The 19,555-nt window shown below is 38.1% G+C and overlaps 4 protein-coding genes across 4 annotated transcripts; 1 reads left to right on the top strand and 3 right to left on the bottom strand.

Annotated features, from left to right (window-relative positions):
• Positions 1 to 415: 415 nt before the first annotated feature.
• LOC135947312 (alanine aminotransferase 1) lies at positions 416 to 7,588 on the bottom strand. The gene is made up of 8 exons (XM_065496050.1): positions 7,097 to 7,588; positions 2,871 to 3,203; positions 2,499 to 2,742; positions 2,364 to 2,443; positions 2,067 to 2,309; positions 1,859 to 2,020; positions 1,079 to 1,251; positions 416 to 1,022 (listed from the first exon to the last, which is right to left on the bottom strand). The coding sequence occupies exons 1-8, from the start codon at positions 7,391 to 7,393 to the stop codon at positions 932 to 934; spliced, it is 1,623 nt and encodes a 540-aa protein (XP_065352122.1). The 5' UTR covers positions 7,394 to 7,588; the 3' UTR covers positions 416 to 931.
• Positions 7,589 to 8,388: 800 nt separating this feature from the next.
• On the bottom strand, positions 8,389 to 13,726 carry LOC135947315 (uncharacterized). The gene is made up of 5 exons (XM_065496052.1): positions 13,189 to 13,726; positions 12,982 to 13,134; positions 9,659 to 9,895; positions 9,271 to 9,597; positions 8,389 to 8,806 (listed from the first exon to the last, which is right to left on the bottom strand). The coding sequence occupies exons 1-5, from the start codon at positions 13,390 to 13,392 to the stop codon at positions 8,417 to 8,419; spliced, it is 1,311 nt and encodes a 436-aa protein (XP_065352124.1). The 5' UTR covers positions 13,393 to 13,726; the 3' UTR covers positions 8,389 to 8,416.
• Positions 13,727 to 13,864: 138 nt separating this feature from the next.
• Positions 13,865 to 15,859, bottom strand: BckdhB (Branched chain keto acid dehydrogenase E1 subunit beta). Its single transcript, XM_065496053.1, has 3 exons — positions 15,255 to 15,859; positions 14,889 to 15,180; positions 13,865 to 14,428 (listed from the first exon to the last, which is right to left on the bottom strand). Exons 1-3 carry the CDS (start codon positions 15,731 to 15,733, stop codon positions 14,090 to 14,092), a joined length of 1,110 nt encoding a protein of 369 aa, XP_065352125.1. The 5' UTR covers positions 15,734 to 15,859; the 3' UTR covers positions 13,865 to 14,089.
• A 128-nt stretch (positions 15,860 to 15,987) lies between these two features.
• LOC135947314 (G-protein coupled receptor Mth2-like) lies at positions 15,988 to 19,367 on the top strand. The gene is made up of 8 exons (XM_065496051.1): positions 15,988 to 16,518; positions 16,894 to 17,194; positions 17,255 to 17,499; positions 17,795 to 18,071; positions 18,128 to 18,206; positions 18,265 to 18,449; positions 18,504 to 18,642; positions 18,706 to 19,367. Exons 2-8 carry the CDS (start codon positions 16,936 to 16,938, stop codon positions 18,992 to 18,994), a joined length of 1,473 nt encoding a protein of 490 aa, XP_065352123.1. The 5' UTR covers positions 15,988 to 16,518; positions 16,894 to 16,935; the 3' UTR covers positions 18,995 to 19,367.
• The last annotated feature ends 188 nt before the right edge of the window (positions 19,368 to 19,555 follow it).

Below are 19,555 nucleotides of genomic sequence, written 5' to 3' on the forward strand. Positions count from 1 at the left end.
ACAACAGGGCAGACCATTGATAAAAAGACTTCAGTCGTTTAATTGTAAATAAAGCGCCCCTTTCAATAGGACGTAAAAAATCGGATAAAAATGTTTCAAAATTCTCCTGCGAAAATTTAGAATCATATGTCCTACACAAACAACCCAAAACTTAATAAAAACAAAAACTCCAGAAATCTTTAAAATTCTTGTTTTTTTCTGTCATATTTTTAATTAATCTATATTACGTTTAAATATTCAAATTTCTTTTAAAAAGTCAACCTTTGAAATTGAATATTTGGAATGATCCAAATGAGTCATTCGCATTCTTTAAGTGGAGTAAAAATTAAAGTTTTGGTCAACTATTGAACGAACCCTGCCATAGTGAGAAGCAGAGGAAAATTGTCACTTTTTGATGTGAGTAAAGTTAAAAAGATTTGTTTTGCGTTGCTGGCTAATTTATTCCATCCATAATAACAAATTACAGCTACAACAGCAATCAGTTAATGTTGAACACCTAAATAAGAAATCACATGTATTCAAGTATATTTGTGAATGTGAAACAAGTGCAATCGTCAACAAATTTAAAAGCAATCGGCGGCACTCCATTCAATACTTGATCCTCTTCACCGAAAAAGGATGTAGCAATATATGATATTTTACACATTAGTTTCATAATTGATAGTCTTTGAGCACTCCGTCGTTGATAAATGTTTCAGTATTAAACGCGTAAAAAGCTAGACTACTTGTTTTTTAAGCACTACCATAGAGTACTACTGCCAAAAATAGAAAAACGTGTGGCCAAAATTGAAACCTCCGTCACAGCTCACAGAGACTATATACTTTTCCTCGCATGTAAACAAAGTGCGATGTTCCCATAGATAAATTTTAAATTTAACCCAGGAATGATGAAACAAAAAAGAAAAACTATATTTGGGCACGTAGACATCAATTACGAGTATTGCTTGACGAAATTCAGGTGGAACTCCTTGAACTTCTCGAGCATGAATTTCAGTTTCTCAGGCAGAGGCAAAATTGTGGTCCTGTGTAGATGTTTAAAATAATTGAGTGATAAAACGAAATTAGGGGGAAAACTCACCTGAAGTGATATGTTCCTGGGATCTGGCCAAATCCTGAGCCAGGGACGATGCAAATCCCTGTACTCTCAAGCAGCTGAAAGGCGTAAAAAGCGTCAGGCGCCAGGTTAAGCTCCTTTGCTTTGGCAACTGCCTTATCAGGGATGGTAATTCGCGGAAAGGCATACATGGCACCCTGTAAGCAGATTTAAAATAAGCCTTATAAAATAATAAATTTATTGGTAACTTTTATAAATCTAACTTGGAGTGAGGAACCTCTATTCTCCTGAATTAAGGTTCATTTATCTTTAATGGTGATTAAAATCTCCTTGCAAATTGCAATTCGGTTATGTTTTAAGAGAACATAATTACATTATTTAATAATGAACTTTGATTTACGTTTTTTAGGTTATTCTGTGAAAAAAAAAATGTTAATTATATTTATCTTAAAATCAGCTCATATTAGCGTTTTTCCGGCCAAACAAAGTTCATGAGGAAGTTCCAGTAGTAAAAAATGGCACAATGATCGATTTATCTTGTCAAATACGATAGGACTAGAAAAATCCTTATGGTTGAACAAACACAACTCCCTTAAAATATAATCCTATGATAAATCCCATTAGTTCAATAACTTGCTAATGACTACAAATTTAAAAATAAATGTCACTTGTTACTCAGTCAAATAGTGCTTATTGTGTCACAATAAATCCATATACAAAAACTTGGCACCCAAAGACTTTCCTGGACCGCATGTGAAACCATTCTAAATAGAATTTGTTGGCAAAACTAGACAAAAATCCTACCTGTACAGGGTTGCAATGGATTCCATCAATGCTGTTGAACGTGTCAGCTACCATATTGGCTCGCAAGGCCAGAGAGTTAAGCACAGCCTTTTTCTCCTGCTGGAAGTTCTCGTATGAAGGCTCACCCGGTTGAGGGGGATTCACGACGCAGTCCATAGTCGCCTGAATTTTTCAAATTATCCTCCAAGTACTGTATTAAACTAATTACCTGGCCGAGCACTGTCGGGCAAAGCATTGCTGAAATGCTCTTGAGCAGCATGGCCCTAACGTCGGGGTCGAGGTTGATGACCTCAGAGTAGCCACCTCGGAGGCCGCACTCGCCCATGTAGCCCTTGGAGCAGGACATGAAAGAGGCGAGTTCCATTTTGCTGTAAGGCTCGCCCAGCTCCGTCAGTACTTTCTTGAACGAGTGGAACTGGCTGCCCTCAGCGTAAACGTTGTCTTGATACACCTGTGAGTCGGTATTAACGATTAGGTCCGCTTAAAGGATACAAAAAAGACTCACTTCATCAGCAAAAATAACTAGATTCTCTTTGTACGCAAATTTGATAATGTCTTCGATATTCTGTCTTGAAAGAACCTGGCCTGGAACAATAATTAAGTGTGAGTAAATCAATTAAGACAATCTCGGGAAAATTACCTGTCGGATTGCCGGGGTTGATGACGACAATAGCTCTAGGGTTGCAGCTTTTCTTGCCCTCATCAAAGGATCTCTGCAGCTCATGAATGTCCAGGGCCCAATCGTTTGACTCGTTAAGGTAGTAGCCGATCTGGTACATGTCAAACTCAGAAAGTGTGGCCGAATATAGAGGGTACTGTGGGATGGGAATCATCACGCCAGGTTTCTTTCCGCCATCTTCTTTGACCAGAAGCTTCATAACTGCCTGAAAAACGTAATTTTCAGTCCTTAATATTCATTTCTTTTGATAGCCAATCAATTATATTGGCGAAAAACATAGAAGAGTCCAATAAATTGTCTTCCTCATCAGATAATTATAGGCAAGGAAAATACCTTGATTCCATCTGATGCTCCAGCGCAGAGCGTGATGTTGTTCCAGTCGCAAGGGACACCACCGTCCCTACGCTCAATGTACTCCGCAACGTGTCTCCTAATGATTTCGATGCCTGGCGAGTCGGTGTACGAGCCAACACTGCTTCCCTTGCAGCCGTCCAGGATGGCGCGCGCCCTCTTTTTCACATCATCAGGGAAGGTGCCGTCCTGCAGCAGCGGAGGGTAGGACACCAGCGCCAGCACCTGTCGGATGAACGTGATCGGCACTTGGCCCATGGCGTGGCAGTCGCCAATGTTGGCCTTAATCACCTCGGTGAACGGCTTCTTCGCACCCTGAAAGCAATATTTTTATTATTTTTAATTTCATATTAATCTCCAGTTGTAGTAGTAAAGATAGAGCACGCACAATTTAAGCAAAAATAGAAAAATCGCTCAAAGATAACAAATAGTCACATTTTTAAGCGTAATTAATTGTTTTCTTTTACAATTCAGTTGTGGTCCATCTTTTATCTGCTATTTCTTTTTGTAATTTCCTTACCATTTTATAAATACTTCATTTTTCACAGACAGAAAATTTCCATATTCCCTCTAGAGATATAAAAGCAAAGTTTCGATTTTTCCCATTTTAAAAATAGTTTTTTTTTTAATTAAAAATCGGACAGTAAAATTTCCCCCAATTTGATCCCAAATGCAATAATTATGCTATCAGCTAATTTTGGCGTTTAAACAAAATATGAATTTCACAAATTGGACTTAAAATTGACAACAACAACAAAAATATAGCAGATCTCTGAGCTAATTTTAATTGTTTGGTAAAAGGGAAAATATATTTTTAACAAATAACATTAAAATAAATAAATAAATATTCTGTCCCCTGTGCTGATTGTCCTTAGGTGTATATTGGCCTGACCAAGACACTAAGTGTAATGTGCTATTTAGACTGGATGGGCATAAAAGATCAGCTGAAAAAGTATTGATCGAGAATATGAGGAAAATAGTGGTTTCCATCTGGCTCATCATACTCAGGAAAAAGGCCATTCAGTAATAACATGTTTCTGTGATTAAGCAAGAAAATAATTTGGAAAAAATTGGTTTTGGAAGCTGTGTAGCGAAAGGATTTGCGGACAACTCGGTGAGTCGGCCGTCGGCCTAGCCACCTACGCAGCAGATAATTGAAAAATATTTTGCGACGTGCGTAGGAAGGAAATTCCTATCTCACAATAAACGCCCCTTGCCGTACGTAATTTTTTGGCTACTGTTGGAGCCAGTTGTGTTTTCCATGAAATAGAGGAATATAGTGAATATTTGTACGATTTTGGTAATTATAACGTTGCCAAGATTTTGTATTTAATTAATATGTGTATTTTAATGTGAACTACGAAACGGAGCTCTACCGAGAAGCAAAAATATTTTGAAATAAAAGGATGAACCAAGTTTTTGCAGAAACGAGGATGAGGCCGTTTTAATTATAATATGTAACGAATATTTAAGTATTATTAAGCGAAATTATACATCTTTTCCTACTAAGAAAAAGGTTTTTCTCTTAAGAGCGTAGCGTGTTCTGTCATCATCGTTTACAACTGTTTTCGACAGAGAAAATCGATTGGAGAGCAATTTCCAGTAATTATGGGCAGGATCAATGGCCTAGCTTGCGTTGCTGGCCAGAAGTTGACGTGACATAAGCTCTTGCTTTCGTTTTGGTGTGTGCTGTTTGCGATAGGGTTAATTCCTGTGTCAACAGCAGTACGGCTGCATGTGATCTGCTTGTGTTTGCAGTAGTCCCAGCCGCGTATACATATTATATTGCCAATATAATTAACTGGCTCGTGATGAGCATTGGCGACCTGCTGGTGCTCCGCATTTGATGCGCATTTCGACACACTACTCGCTCGCATTTCGCAAAGTTAAAAATAAAACGCGTGTTTCCGTGTTTTCCCTTGACGACAATGATCAAGCTGTATTGTTTACTCGAAACTGCGTTTTTTGTTATGAAGAACGCAAACTCGAAATCTTGCTTGTGGTCGGACTAGAATTAGAAGTCAAGGCCAGCCGAATTGACACTTGAGCGTGACACCAATGGCAGGCGCGCGGCCTCAGAGGCGTGTTGTCGTGTCGCACGGCACTGGGAAACAAAAAAGTGTGGGTGGCCAATTTAAATGCCACTGAATCGAACGCTTGGCAAGCTCGAAAGACTGCGACGAGCCGCTAGAAACTCAACTCAAAAGAAAATAGAAGCAGCAGTATAGCTTGAAAGAGACGATTGTTCAGCAGTAAAATAAATGCTTGGCAAACTTTTACAATTAAACTAAAAATTTCCACTGGGACAATTAATTTAATTGTTCAGTTTGTTCTTTAATATTTTTGTAATATTTAGACCATTTGACCATCTACAAAATTGGCAAATATTGCTTTTTTGATCAATTTTTCGTCGATTTGTCCAACGCCTCTCGGCGGTGAATGCTAACAGTTAGCCGCACAAACTCTCAAAGACCCAAAGTTAAGCTGAATTAAAGAAAGTGAAGCTATAAAAGATAAAAAATGATGGTATTTTCATTTCTAAACTTCTAATACTTTTTGTCAAACACGTCAAACACTTGAATTTGTTTATTTACCACTCTTATCATTTTTAACTCCAAATCAGGCTTAAGTGACTTCCATTGCTAAGGGTGAATTTTTCTCTTTAGAAATACAAATAAGATACACAAGACAAACACTTAACAGCACCACTTTCTGTTTAATTTTATTCCATAGCTTAAAAAGGGCGTCTTAATGTTCATAACAAAAATAATTTTCAAAAAAATGCTGATTTAATTTAATATTCATTCTAATATAACAGTGCGTGTACCAGCAAAATGCAAATGAATGTTTTAAATGAAAAGTACACTGCTGGCTTAAATTGACCCTCAACCTTGGTCTTTAGTAGGATTCAACATTCAGCCTTGGCTGTGTGCGTACACTATTTGGATAAGGGGCTTGTCACCAACCGCGTCGAACAGCAGTGTTAATTCATTGCGTGTTAGGTGGGCGCGAATCCCGAAAAGGGAAAATGCCTCACGAAAACTCGTGGCCGTTGCTGCGCGATAAGGACCTATGAGAACTGTGTTTAATTTAAGCTTCCGAGAGTGGCGTTGGAACTGACAATGATGAGTAAGAGCACTCCAGATTGACCGGACCCTCACAAATGGCTTCAATTAATCAAAGCGAATTGCTGCTGATAAAAAGTAATTAAACGGTAGACGGTAGAGGCTTTGAATTAAATGAACAGCAGTGTACTAATGTACTAAAATGGTTTTTCTTACTTTAAAAAAGAACAAATTAACTGAGCCAATTAAGAGTTCTGCAAAGTTAAATGTTCTTGCACAATAGATCAACTCTACTTGCGCAACTTTTTTTTATCAAGAATTTAAAAATATAAACTGCGACGCTTCGGTTCACAGTTCAGTAATAGAGAGATTATTCTTTTAGTAATTTATCAGCTGTGTTTGTTTGAAATGTTAACTTGGCAACAGTTGAGATACATACACTTCTCGACCACTTACACTGATCGTTTTTTCCATAAGAATAAAATTTTACCAAGAAGTGTAAGTGGTGGTCGAAGATTGTATTCTTTCACTATATTCTCCGCAGAAAATTAAATTCAAATCGCAAAGTTGCTATCTTACACGCTGATTGTGAAAGACGCAAGAAACGTCGTGAAAGATAAAAAAAATTATTTTAGGCATGACAGAGCGGATATTGCGGATAACTCAATTGTAAAATTTTCCGCATTTTACCCATTAAATGTTTTACAGAGTGCCCATTCACCTGAGTAGTTTTCAACTGGTAGTGCCACTTGAAGGAATCAAGTAAAGGAGAAAGCATGTCCTAGAGCTATAATATAAAAAAAATTGGCCAGGCTTTCTAACCAGAACCAAGTAGTTCTAATTTTAAACGAAACTGTCTAATCTGAATTAAAACATTGTAACATCAGTCAAGTGAGTGGGCCGTTTGTAAAAATTAGGCCGTGCAAAACGACCTTTCAGAAGATTCGCTTTAATTGAGTCCAATTAATTAGTCCAAGCTATTAACAAGCTCGACAGGGCCGTCTACAAAATTCCTCCACGGACCGTTACCGAGGAAGAATTAATCCGCAGAGACGGTGTTTCTTTTATTTTGAATTCGAAAAATAAATAGTTAATGACCACGCACGTGCTCGTGGACGAAAATAAAGGGCAAAAGAGTTGAACCTGTTGCAGCTCACGCTCGATCTCGGACGCCCTGATCACGAGTGGACCTCGGACCGCGTATTCCATTGTCTTGATGCATGGATTAATGTTGTCCAGGGTCAGGCACTTGCAGTCTACTCCGGGCGCCATCGTGGACAAAGGTGCGGACACTCGGCTGCTCCAACAAGTTGTCTTGCGCTCGACGGCCCGACGGCTTCTGGACAGGCCTCCCAGCAGAAGGCCCCGCTCAGCTGCGGCCACGCCCCCTCCGCCCCTGCTCACGCCTCCCCGCAGGCACAGTCCAACGTTGCCCAGCATTCTGCGCTCCGTATGTACCGTCCTAGAGCCCCTCCGGTCGTTGATTCGACGAGAATGTCGGCCGCCGACGACCTTAAAGTCCCGCTCGAAGCCTTCGCACGCGATTTTCGCCGCTCAGGGGCTGCAGGCTGCTGATAATCGGCCGAGGGTGTAATAAGTGGCGCAACTACCCAGCCAGAGGTCGAAGAAGACACTGCAACGACATCTGTTGGCACCACTATTATATATCGTACCGAACTGCGCGGTCATCAATGCTGCGTATGTATCTTACAGGGGGTAGGGGACATGTTAAAATTACACTTTTCGCCCCCCATATTTTTGTATGGGATTCCCATAAGAACTGGTGAGATGTGTAACCCGGCGGAAACTGTAACTTTTCCATAATTATCACCACTGTCACATTAATCAGCGCTAATTAGGATTAAATATTAATTTCGAACGCATTTTAAGTATTGGGAGTATTGGCAATAAGAAGCCAACATATACAAGAAGTTTTTTCTTTTCTAAATAGGGACATAGTTGCCCTGCTGATCTGCAACAGATAATTTCTGAATCTAAAAAGCATAACATATTTAACCCAAGAAGTAAAATAAAATAAAATTTAAATTAGAAAGTCCTTGTTCAAACATTAAGTTAATTAGACCGGCCGGCCCCTTCATTTCCATAATTATACTTTAAATGTTTAACTAATAGTCGCGTTCAAGAGAGTAACAATTAAATTATTTATTCATTAATATGTAGTTGATCTATTTTTCTTTTCTCAAATCGTTTTCCAAACAAATTATGGTTTAAATTGCATTCACGTATTTTGAATCAAAATTTTGGAAGATAATTAAAAGTAAAAACGAGAAGAACCGTATTGATATTATACGCTTATACTCATCCTACATAAGAGTAATTTTTCCATGTGATTTTACATTGTCCTCAAGAGATTTCTTTCAATCATTATTCATTTAAATAAGAGGAGTATTTTTGAAAATATATTATTTACTGTTTTCAAAGCTTTGTATATGTTTTATTAATTTAATATATGTATGGTAACATTCTATTTGGCACAGTTTTAGTATATTTGTCCCACGTTTTTCCGTATTTTGCCTGGCACTTGTCCTCGTCCCTGTAAACTCTGTGCACTAGAAGGCCAGCCAGGAAGAAAAAGTAGAACATGGAAGGAATGGGCCCGTGGCCGCTGGCCGCCGGAATGGTCCAGCAAAGGGTGCACAGCAGCTCGAACGTGTAGTTTCCGTGTCTCGCGATGCCCCAGCATCCCGACGTGAGCAAGGCACTCTCTCGAGCTGCTCCTGTCGCGTCTGTGTATGGGGCCGGGATGTAAGTGGCAGGCCGACCCCAAAGCTTCACCGCCTTTCCACCCTTGCCCGCTTTTCGTTCTTTGGAGTTCCACCACGCCGAAAATACCTTAATGAAGAATAGTTTTGAAAATTACATTTTTAAATATTCCCCGCGTTGCATAATTTTGATATGTTATAATACTTATGAAAAAAAATAATCATTCTTGCATAGTTAGAAAACAATTTACAAAATGTTAAAACCAAATTGTATTAAATCCCTAAATGTATCTTAACGGTTATTTAAATAATTCTGAAATTTACAAATTCGTGATCTATTTGTAAATTCCTGTAATTTTTCATATTTATATAAATTATTCTGAGCAACAATAATAGTCTTTTTGGCCAAAAAATCAAATTTAAATTACTATATTTGTATGTGAAAAATCAAAATAATTAATTGTGCACAGTAATTGTTGATCTAATCTCGTGTCATAATATTTTAATTTTAAGAAGGATTTTCGAATATTATGATAGCTTCCTAAATTAACTTTTGTCGATTTGTTTTTAAACCATTAATTTGTTTTTCAATACCTGTTTTTCATAATCTATCCTGTAATTGATGAGTACGCAGCCGATGCCAAGCAGGAGCGTGATTGCGGCGGTAAACGGGCTCATTGTTGAAGGGAAAGTGACTTGATGGTACGAGTGGAAGGTGTACAAAATCGGCACCCACACGAGGCAGCCCCAGCAGAGATAGTAGCCGGCGCGGTCGTACGTGATGTCCAATGTGTTGAAATAGCCCGTTTCCCAGTGAAAGAATTTTGACAGATAAATCGTTTGTAAAATCGCCGAGACTGAAGCTCCCGCGACTCCGCTGCCGTTTTCCCACTGAACTGACCAAAAGGCCAGCACCAGAATCTGTGCACATCAGATTTGCAGATATTTAAATTAAAATTTCGATTCAGTTTCTTAAATTTACCTGCCAAAGCATGAGACCAATCCTGCAATTTGTAAGCTGCTTCACGTCGCAGCCAAAGAGTCGTGGGTGCAATTCGCATCCGCGGTAGAAATCGTAGAGGAGAGGATTCTTTGACTTCTTTTTTCTCCTGCCATCCAATAGGAGCCAAGCGCAAAGCAACAGGGCAACGTTATTAAAGCAGCCAAGAATCTCCGGCATGCTTTCATATATTTGGCGTGATAAGCTGGGATACAGATTCTGCGGAAAAACACTTTTGTTAATTTTTTTAATGGCTCGCCTCTTTTGAGATGGGTGACACCCTGACAATTTGCGAAAAATTCGCGTTCTATTAACGTGGGCGCCACGGGCTCCGTTGGAGGAAGCCCATTCCAGAGAAGGACTACCCGCGTAGAAAAATTTAGTCCAGGATTGTTCTAGGAATATACCTCTTTGGTCGAGGATCAATCCTCAGGAACAATTATGGGCTGATATTGGTGACGCTTTTTCGTGTTTTTAGATTAATCCGAGGATTATCCCAAAAAAATAATCCTAGAATGTCCCAGGGATGTTCTTAGGGGGATGTCAGAAAACTCTTGCGTTCCTCCTAAGAATATTCCTGGAACATTCTTCGGTCTTTCTTAGGAACTTCCTCAAATTAATCCAGGATCAATTTCAAACGTGAAAAAAATTAGTCCTTGGCTCTTTATTTTAATAAAATTTAATTTATTATTTTCTTAAATTTTAATTGGGATTTACACAATAATTAAACATATATATTTATTCCAAGAATAATTATTTTATTTTTAATTTCACATACAGGCAGTAGAGCATAACAATTATGGTTTCACAATGACAGAGTGCATATACATCCATACATTTTGGGCACTACACAAATATCAGTATTTAAGATTAAACACAAATCAAAATACTGCTTTTGACAAATTAATCATACAGTTCATGTCAATAAGAACAAGAATGAAGGACAGGCTGTGCAACAAAATGATTTGGTTCAGGAAAAGGAAGCATGACAAGAACAGATCCAGAAATGCCACCGCGATTTACATAGAAAAATTACACATTTTTCATCACCGACTTACAGTTTCCGCCACCCAAACTTATTTATGGGGTTCTAGTTAATAACTTAAGGACTTGCGAGAATCCCATATCAAAATATTGGTGGCGAAAACTGCGTAAGTAGCAGCAAAAAGTTAAATTTTACCATAAAACCGTTGGATTTGAAAGTTGCGCGATCTTTTCTAATTTCTTTGGACGCTAATCTATAAAATGAGACTTACCCTCCTGTTAACCGCAAGATCCAGGCCATCCGTCCGAGTCCGCGGGACGTCCGTGATGTCCCATACTGGCGGCGTCCGGCGTCCTGCGTCCGTTAATAACTTTAACTTTGAACATCGGTTGACCGTTGACGCGTTAGACAAAGAGAGCGAAGCAGGATTTTGTAAGTCTCTTGCTGCTGCTGCTCGCCAGTCCTGCTGCCACCGCCCGTCGCCCCTCCCCCGCTCCACAACAGTGGCAGGCAGCAGCAGCAGGCATTCCATGCAAGTGCGTGCATGCATGTGCAGCCGCCGCTACCACGCGCACACTAAAATCGCCCTTTTAACCCTTTTTTGTCCTTCTGACCTTTATTTTCAAATTTGCCCGTTTGTCGGTAGCATTAATTTAAGACTCTTTGTGTTAAGAAATTAATTTATTCAATCGAATTTATGATTTTTACCCTTTTTAATCTGGGCAGATTCTTTGAAAAATAAAGGCATCATAATTTTTTGTTAAGATAATGAAAAATTTGTTAGGTTTTAATATAAAAATTTAATCCATCGCATTAATTAAAAAAATATTTGCGAGAAAAATTTTTTGTGATAACGATTTCAAAATATTTAACAGTATGGCAGTTAATTTTCTTGATTGAATTATGTTTCATATTTAATTTTGTGTTTTTAATTGTAAGAAAAATATCTAAGTTCTTCTCTTTTAGGGTTTTTTTAAAGAATATTCTAGGAACATTCAAAAAATATTTTGAATTAATCTCAGAATGATCCATGGAATAATCTGGGGCTATTCTATTTAACTTTATTCAAATTTCCCCTTTGGGATTATTCTAGGGATATTCTTGTAAATTAATCTCTAGATTGACTTTAGAACATTTTAAGGTTAATCAGGATTCATTCCAGGAACATTCCAGAAATTAATTTTTTGGATTAATCTTAGATAGATCCAAAGAATAATCAGAGGATATTTCCTGTAGATTGATCTCTAGATTGATCTTAAACTATCTTAGGTTAATCTTGATTAATCCAGGATTAATCCTGGAACATTTTTTTGGATTAATTTTTTCAGATAAATTTAGATTAATCTAGGATTAATCAGGATATTCCTGGGTTATATTTTTTTATGCGGGTAGCTCATGTTTTACTACTGCCCCGCCGGACCAGGGTCTTTTATTGAAACGCTAGAAATTCGTCCCGGTACTTCACGCAAATTGGAAAGGTGAAAACCAGCAAGCAGCGAGTCGGGAAGCTTTCGCAATCCTCCAAAATCCGATATTGTCATTGCATTAATGCAAGAAAATCAAACGTAGATGATGCAAATCAGCCCGCACTCGACCTCAAACATCGCTCAAATCCTCACACAGCAATTGCGAGCAAAGCAAACAATGTGAGTCAACATTTTGAGAAAATTTAAGTATAAAGGTTCAAAAAAAGAGAACCAGTGTTATTTTATTCACTATACATACTAAAGGGCACAGACCATCTTGGTTTGACCCAAAAATTTTGCGGTATTCAAGTTTGATGTAAATTTATGATAATAAAGATTCCAACATTATATTTTTATCTGAATGTTGTACCGAGCAGGCAACACTAAAAATGTGCACCCATTTGCATTACGATAGCACGAAGTTTCTTTTATACTCTTGAACTTGATGACCTTTGCGCCTCGTCTTTGTATAAATAACATCACACGACTATATAATAATTTTTTGTTATGAGCGTACCATATACAGACAACCTATCAGCGCGATATGTTCGTTTAACGAGCATTTCCGGACACCACAATTTAAATAAAAGCGATTAATTCATTAGATAACAATTATTAATAGAGACGTTAGACTGCGCATGCAGGTGTTTGTGGCTGATAAAATTCCATTAAACTTGTTGTCTCGCCGCACGTGGTTCACGTGTGATAACTTAAAAAGAAATCTTTGTCACCTCATTAAAAAAGATTCAGATTTGCACACACGTGTCCTTGCGTTATTAATATCCCTTATCATATTATGTGGTTATACGAGATGCGTGAGACAGATCTGATTTTTTAATAAGAACAGTTTTTACCTGAGCGATCATAAAGGTCACACTGGTCACGGCATAGTACAGGAAACCGTTTGCTTTGTACGGCGGTCGGTAACCTTCAGGAGTAGGAGGACCTACAAATATCTTCCCAGGCACCCAGAGCCACACCACGGCCCAGAGAATTGAAAACGCGACCTGAGAACGAAACAAAATTAGGAAAAAAATTAATTAAAAGAAATTTCAACTCACGAATATCCACGCGAAGTCGTTTCCTAAAATACGGTGGCACTGGCCAAAGTCCAAAGGGCAGGGCGTGCGACCCTGACCAAGGGCCGCTAGAATTTGAACGGCCGCGGTGAAGAGCAGCAAAAATACGGGAGGCACTAACTGGTAACGCACGACATTATACAGCGGACTGGCGTCGAGAGCGCCTTTGTGTTGCTGCCGAGCCATGTCCGGGCTGGGAATGAATATTTTTTCCTACCCGCAGCCTCGCAGTAGGCAGTAATCTAATCTAACTGTGTGTCTCTTTGCAGCGGACGCGGTGTTTTACGAGAAACTATTACAGCGCAAAGACACATTTTCTATGTGCTGTGCGTATACTTGACCGTGGGCGCGCGCGCTCGTCAATGTAACGGTCCACAAGCGACAATAACTATTAGATCTAAAGGGGAGAGGAGAGGAAGGAGCCGTTGAGTTATTTCAAATGATTTAAAAATAGTACACTGCGTGTAAAACGAATGTTTTCTTATTTGTCAGTTCTTTCTAAATCTTTGAATCCACAGGTTGTAGATGTAGTTATAGCTTTTTTTCTATCCAGGACTTTGTGTTTAGTTGCCAAGGTCTTTGTTCAACATAACTGTAAGTGTCAAGTCTTGATCTGCCCTTTTTTGGGAGATAAGGTTCATCAATAAAACAGAGTCAATTTTAACACCATTGATAGAAATTTATTTTAACTCTTGGAGGAATCCTTTTTTAACAAAAATATTTCCATTTGATTTAACAGTAAATATAAGATCTGTTTTTGAGGTACATAATATAATTATTTTCTTAAAGGCACAGATTTAAATCACCTAATTAAGGCTTTCAGCAAGATCCAAGTCATGGCGTAGCATGTGAGCAACTCCTCATGGCACAAAAATAATTGAAACTAGAAATTGACAATCTTTTTCACTGCCTCGAGACAGCGCCATTTCGTTGGCAGGTAAAACGGCTCGAAGATGTGCGGGAAGGGCGTGTCAAACCCGGTGACTCTAGTGACTGGAGCTTCCAAATTCAAAAAACACTCTTGCTGAATGGTGGCGGCCAGTTCTGCCCCAAAGCCGCAGGTGAGGGGCGCTTCATGGGCGACAATAACGCGTCCGGTCTTCTTCACTGATTGGCAGACGGTATCCTTGTCCCAAGGGAGGATGGTTTGCAGGTCGATGACCTCGCAACTCACTTTTAGCTGCTCTTTGGCCATTTTAGCAACTTCAAGCAAAACATGCACCTGCAACAAACAATTCAGTCAAATAAATGAATGGCTAAATAAATTTTTGAGTAGAATGACATAGTAGAAAATTGTCACATCTGAGTTTCTTTTGTTGGTAGTTTTTTGTACCAACATTTTTATCCTCTACGTTAAGAATTTTGCACCTGAATCACAAGAGTTATTTGCTTTTTCCTACATGATAACAAAAATAGCGAGATTTGAAATGAATAATTATACTGAAGGTTCTGTGGTTAACAGTCATTTCAAATCTCTCATTTATTGGTTTACTAATTTTTCAAAAATTAAATATATTATGAAATAATAAACAAATGAAAATTAATTAATTCAATCAATTACGTTGAAAGGAAATAATTAATTCTAATGAAAAAAATCTCACGCACCGCGCGTTTTTATACCTTTGGGCATTTTTAAGCCCTGATTTGGTCATCATAGATTACAAAATCGCAATTTGATGTACCTGTGTGCCCCATCCAACCAGGGTGACTTGGTTTCCTGGGGTGAGCACCTGTGCTTTGCCCAACGGAATAAAATATTCCGTTTTGGGCACCATTTCTTCGGCTGTGCGGTACAAAACTTTAGGCTCTAAGAAGATGCACGGGTCTGGGTCTCTGATGCACGAGAGCAGCAGGCCTTTGGCAGCAATGGGGCCTCTCGGAACCACAACTTTTAGCCCTGGGGTGTGAGCAAAATAGGCTTCAGGACTCTGCGAGTGGTAGACAGCTCCGTGCCCCACTGCACTGCAAGGAGACCTAAAAGTGGGAAAAATCCAAATAAAAATATTAGCAACGATATCAAAAATAAAAAAATTATAATTTCATCCAACCTAATTGTCAGCTTCCCGCAATCAAAGAGTCCTCCACTTCGGTAACGGTACTTGGCCGCCTCGTTGACAATCTGGTCGAAAGCCGGGAACATGTAATCTGCAAACTGCATTTCGGCGATGGCTGTGGCGCCTGCAGCTGCGGCTCCAATGCCGAATCCAGCGATGCCCTGTTCGCAGAGGGGCGTGTTGAACACTCTGTCAGCACCGAATTTGTCCTTCAAGCCAAGCGTGCAGCGAAACACGCCGCCGAAGGCCACGTCTTCGCCGAAAATTATGGCCGAGTCGTCCTTCTCGAGAGCAGAGTGTATCGCGCTGTTTATCGCCATGAACATGTTTTGCTTGATTGTCTCTCCGGACACAGGTGGTTTAGCCGTGTCCGGCTGGTAGACGAAGTGAATCGCCCTGGCCGAGACCGCATGCCGTGCAAACTGAGGTCGGGAAAGAAGAAAATAAAACTTTCTCGTAATTGCTCTTGCCATTATTTTCCTGAGCAGTGTGTCGAAGAACTTCGTATAGCCAATCAAAAACTAGCAATGTTGCCAACAAAAATTGGTCTTGAGAAAGCCGCGAAAACCTGGATGAGATTGCGGGACCAAAAATTAGCAAGAATTTTTTTGTTATTAATATAGGACTTATATGAATTTTAGTGACATAACTATTTTTAATTATTTTTTAGCCAAAGCTAGGACATGTTAATTACAGTTTTAATGGATTCAAATTACATGATTCGTGCTATTGATGCTCCAGCAACGATTAAATTGGAAGCTAGGAAAAATTGTCAATCGTCTTAATGTCACAGCTTAGAGCTCCTTAATTTTATACGCTTAAATCTTACAAATATGTGGTACATTTGTATTAAGAGAGTTGAAAAGGATCTTCATAAAACATTTATAATGAATTATTCGAATATATCTCTCATTAAAACAGTGTTGAGGCGACACTCTAATATTAAATAGTATGATAATTCTTCCTGTTAATTTCATTACGAATAATATAAATTCAACACTACCACGCCAAAATAATATACCTTTGTAGTGCGCTCGCCACCTGATGACGTTCATACCTTTTGCCTGTGCGCCCAGAGCCCATGCGCACGCAAGGAGTTTTAAGTAGTGAATGCGATGACATACGTTTATTCGCAAATAAACTACCAATCGCCCAGCATCCAGGCATAGCGCTCGCAAGGCATAAGGCAAGAGATGTTTAGGGTGCGTCGGTCTTGCACAATTTTTCGCTGATATTGCCCAAGTGTGAAATATTGCAGGTGTGTTATATTTTTATTGTCTCGTAAATTGATCGAAAACCGCGACTGGTTAATTTTTGTAAAGCGGACGTATGGATTTTACTTGGAGATAATGATTTCAAATGCTTTTATTTTTATATAGCCTTGATTTTTAATAGATAAAGATATATTTATAATTATTTATCGTAAATTATCTGATTAGACCAATGAATGCTACAGTACAGTCACTCTTCCTTGAATTGAATTTCATTTAATTCATTCGCAGTAGTTCCATATAATAAAAATTCCTCAAAATGACATCATCGCCCAAATAATATAGTCTGCGAAGGCGGTCTGCACAGTATATCTCCACAGGATTTGGAGTCTTTTTATAAACATTGACATCCGCTTTTGCAGTTCTGCGCGGATGGGAGTCTGTGACCGTCGATTGTGTGCCAAATGAAGATGCAAGGCCTGTGCTGTTCCAAGTGCTCCACATTAATCCTACTGCTTTTTTATTTGAATCACGTAGGACATGCCCTGAGTGGAAGATGCCCTACAGGTTCCGTGTTAGAATTGCCGACGGATTCGAAGGTAAAAAATGGAAGCTTGGTTATCGAAGGAGTTCTGTACGAAAGTGTACCTACCTGGAATGATGGCTCAAAACACTATGTGTGTGAATGCGACCTGAAACCTTGTTTCAGAAAATGTCCAGAAGGTAATTATTAATATTAAGCATTGAATTTAACTGATCGCTTTTATGCATTTTAATTTTCAGAGGTACTGCGGGAAAATTTGTTGAAACAGATTTCAAATAAAACCATGGTGCAAATCGGCATGGAAAGAAATGAGGAACATCTCTTAAAAGTTATTACTCTACTTGACGAGTATATTGATTGTCACCTTGGATCAGAAGTATATTTTAACAGTCCAGGGATCGATGATTATATTCTGTCATCTAATGGCGAGCTCATTTTCCTGAGTGATAACCAAACTCTTAATTCAACTGAATTTTGCATAGGTGTAAGTATATTATACTCACGCAAAAATTATTTGATTTCTTAAAATTAATTATTTCTATTTTATTTTAATACATAAAACTTAAATCACATTTTTTGGTCACCACTGTGCAGTGATGGTTTAGACTGGTTCAAATTTATTTAATTTCCTGATGATGTAAAGCAGAATAAATTCTTCATTTGTGTACATAAACTTAAAGTTTTAGTTTGAGCATTTCACGAAGAAAAATTAACTTAGCAAAAATAAGAAATTATAATACTAATATTGTAATTAACACTATATTATTCATGATTGATAGGACACTGGAGAAAATGCAACAAATGCAGTTTTATTGTGTGGTGATGAGACTCCGCACCATCACGATTTATTCAGGAAATTGATTTTCACACTTACAATGATATCCACCGTGATGCTGTTTCTCAACTTCATCGTAATTGTGTTGACAAACGAGTTTAAAAGCCTATATGGGAAGAATCTAGCCTGCATGTCTATTACTTTGATGGCTGGGTTGGCAGGGCTCACCTTTATAGCACTCACAGGACACACAATGCATAAATATGTGTGCAAAATTGCCGGTAGTTAACTCCAATTTTCATGACATTTAAGTGGCTACTTTTATCTAAATTTTTAGGATACGCCACATATTTTTTTATGCTCAGTTCCTTCTTCTGGCTAAACGCAATGTGTTTCGACATTTTCTTGAGCATCAGGTAAAAGTATTCATATGTATTTTTATGAAACTATATAAATTAATTATAATATTTTTAGGAATCTCCAAAATTCAACCAGGTCTCGATTTGATTCATTCAACCGTCGATTTTTGGTCTACTCCGTTTATTCCACTCTGAGCCCATTTGTGTTTTGCGTTATTGCTGTCATATGTGATAATACGCTCACCTCAGATGCTTTTTTATACCCTGGGTTTGGCGTTGAAAATTGTTGGTTCCGACATGGTTGGTTGACTAATACGTAAATAAAAGTATTTAGATAAAAATAAATCGTTTCAGGTCCAGGCGTGTTCGTCGAAGATATATTTTTCCATGGGCTAGTCTTCGTTTTAATGACTGTGAATATTGTCTTTACCGCATACACCGTGTATCAACTCAAAAAGCTCAGCCGCAACGCAGGACACGATGACAGGCAGAAGTGAGAAATCAAAATAAAAAAGCGATAATAATAATAATGGTTGAAATTTTAAATTTTCTTTAGAGCCATGGTGCATTTCAAGCTGTTCTTCTTGATGGGTGCTACTTGGCTGTTCGAACCAATTTCAGCTTGGTGCCTCAATGAACCAAACTGGTTCTTCTGGCCAATGGATGTCATTAACGCTTCTAAGGGAATTTTTATTTTTATTCTCTGCGTTATTTTCAACCCAAGAGTGAGAAATTCGATTATTAAGCCATGCAATGAACGCACTGGACAAACCACTTCAAGTAGCAATACTGGCGTTATGATGCAGGATCTGCCTGACAATGAGACAACAAGTTTAAATCACTAATCCCCTATTTTGCTAATCGTGCTTTTGCCGAGATATATTGTGACTAATTTAAAAATTGGATTTTGATCCTTGCAATAAAATTATTGTTACTAAAATATAAATATAAATAGCCACTTTTTCTAGGCATTTTTTCGGAAGATTTAATTGAAATGATTGGCAAGGCATAAAGTTCATCTCCTACACTTAAATAAACTTGTTAATACCCCATTCCTTGGATTTAAAATAATGCAAAATGTCAACATGCTTGTCTTTATACGGATGAAGCAAGTAAAAATATGTAGATTTTCTAGGTTTTAAAATTTTGTAGATTGTTCAGTTGATTTTTCCTGAATAAATATATAGGAGTTTTACTATAATATGCTAGCCATATAAATCTTTAATTTTTGCTTTAGAATTTCCGATCAATTTTAAAGAGTGTGGAAGTAAACTTTTAGATATATCAAAAAATATTTATTAAATAATAATTGAATAATTTCTTGAACACGCGAGAGTTTACAACTGACATTACCAAAGAAGTAAAATTAATTTATTCGATTGGCCAAAATCAATAGAATTATTTGA

The sequence above is a fragment of the Cloeon dipterum genome, chromosome X, assembly GCF_949628265.1.
Source record: "Cloeon dipterum chromosome X, ieCloDipt1.1, whole genome shotgun sequence".
NCBI classification, from domain to species: domain Eukaryota; kingdom Metazoa; phylum Arthropoda; class Insecta; order Ephemeroptera; family Baetidae; genus Cloeon; species Cloeon dipterum.

What these genes read in the sequence shown, in the direction of transcription:
- BckdhB (XM_065496053.1), bottom strand. Translation starts at nt 15,733, where the DNA reads ATGGCAAGAGCAATTACGAGAAAGTTTTATTTTCTTCTTTCCCGACCT. An exon ending in TGCGGGAAGCTGACAATTAG is followed by an intron (nt 15,181 to 15,254) that starts GTTGGATGAAAT and finishes TCCCACTTTTAG; the next exon opens with GTCTCCTTGCAGTGCAGTGG. An exon ending in TGGTTGGATGGGGCACACAG is followed by an intron (nt 14,429 to 14,888) that starts GTACATCAAATT and finishes TGTTTGTTGCAG; the next exon opens with GTGCATGTTTTGCTTGAAGT.
- LOC135947315 (XM_065496052.1), bottom strand. Translation starts at nt 13,392, where the DNA reads ATGGCTCGGCAGCAACACAAAGGCGCTCTCGACGCCAGTCCGCTGTAT. An exon ending in TGACCTTTATGATCGCTCAG is followed by an intron (nt 9,896 to 12,981) that starts GTAAAAACTGTT and finishes GTTTTTCCGCAG; the next exon opens with AATCTGTATCCCAGCTTATC. An exon ending in GGATAGATTATGAAAAACAG is followed by an intron (nt 8,807 to 9,270) that starts GTATTGAAAAAC and finishes TTCTTCATTAAG; the next exon opens with GTATTTTCGGCGTGGTGGAA.
- LOC135947314 (XM_065496051.1), top strand. Translation starts at nt 16,936, where the DNA reads ATGAAGATGCAAGGCCTGTGCTGTTCCAAGTGCTCCACATTAATCCTA. An exon ending in TTTCAGAAAATGTCCAGAAG is followed by an intron (nt 17,195 to 17,254) that starts GTAATTATTAAT and finishes TTTAATTTTCAG; the next exon opens with AGGTACTGCGGGAAAATTTG. An exon ending in CAACTGAATTTTGCATAGGT is followed by an intron (nt 17,500 to 17,794) that starts GTAAGTATATTA and finishes CATGATTGATAG; the next exon opens with GACACTGGAGAAAATGCAAC.
- LOC135947312 (XM_065496050.1), bottom strand. Translation starts at nt 7,393, where the DNA reads ATGCTGGGCAACGTTGGACTGTGCCTGCGGGGAGGCGTGAGCAGGGGC. An exon ending in GAGCATCAGATGGAATCAAG is followed by an intron (nt 2,743 to 2,870) that starts GTATTTTCCTTG and finishes TACGTTTTTCAG; the next exon opens with GCAGTTATGAAGCTTCTGGT. An exon ending in CCAGGAACATATCACTTCAG is followed by an intron (nt 1,023 to 1,078) that starts GTGAGTTTTCCC and finishes ACATCTACACAG; the next exon opens with GACCACAATTTTGCCTCTGC.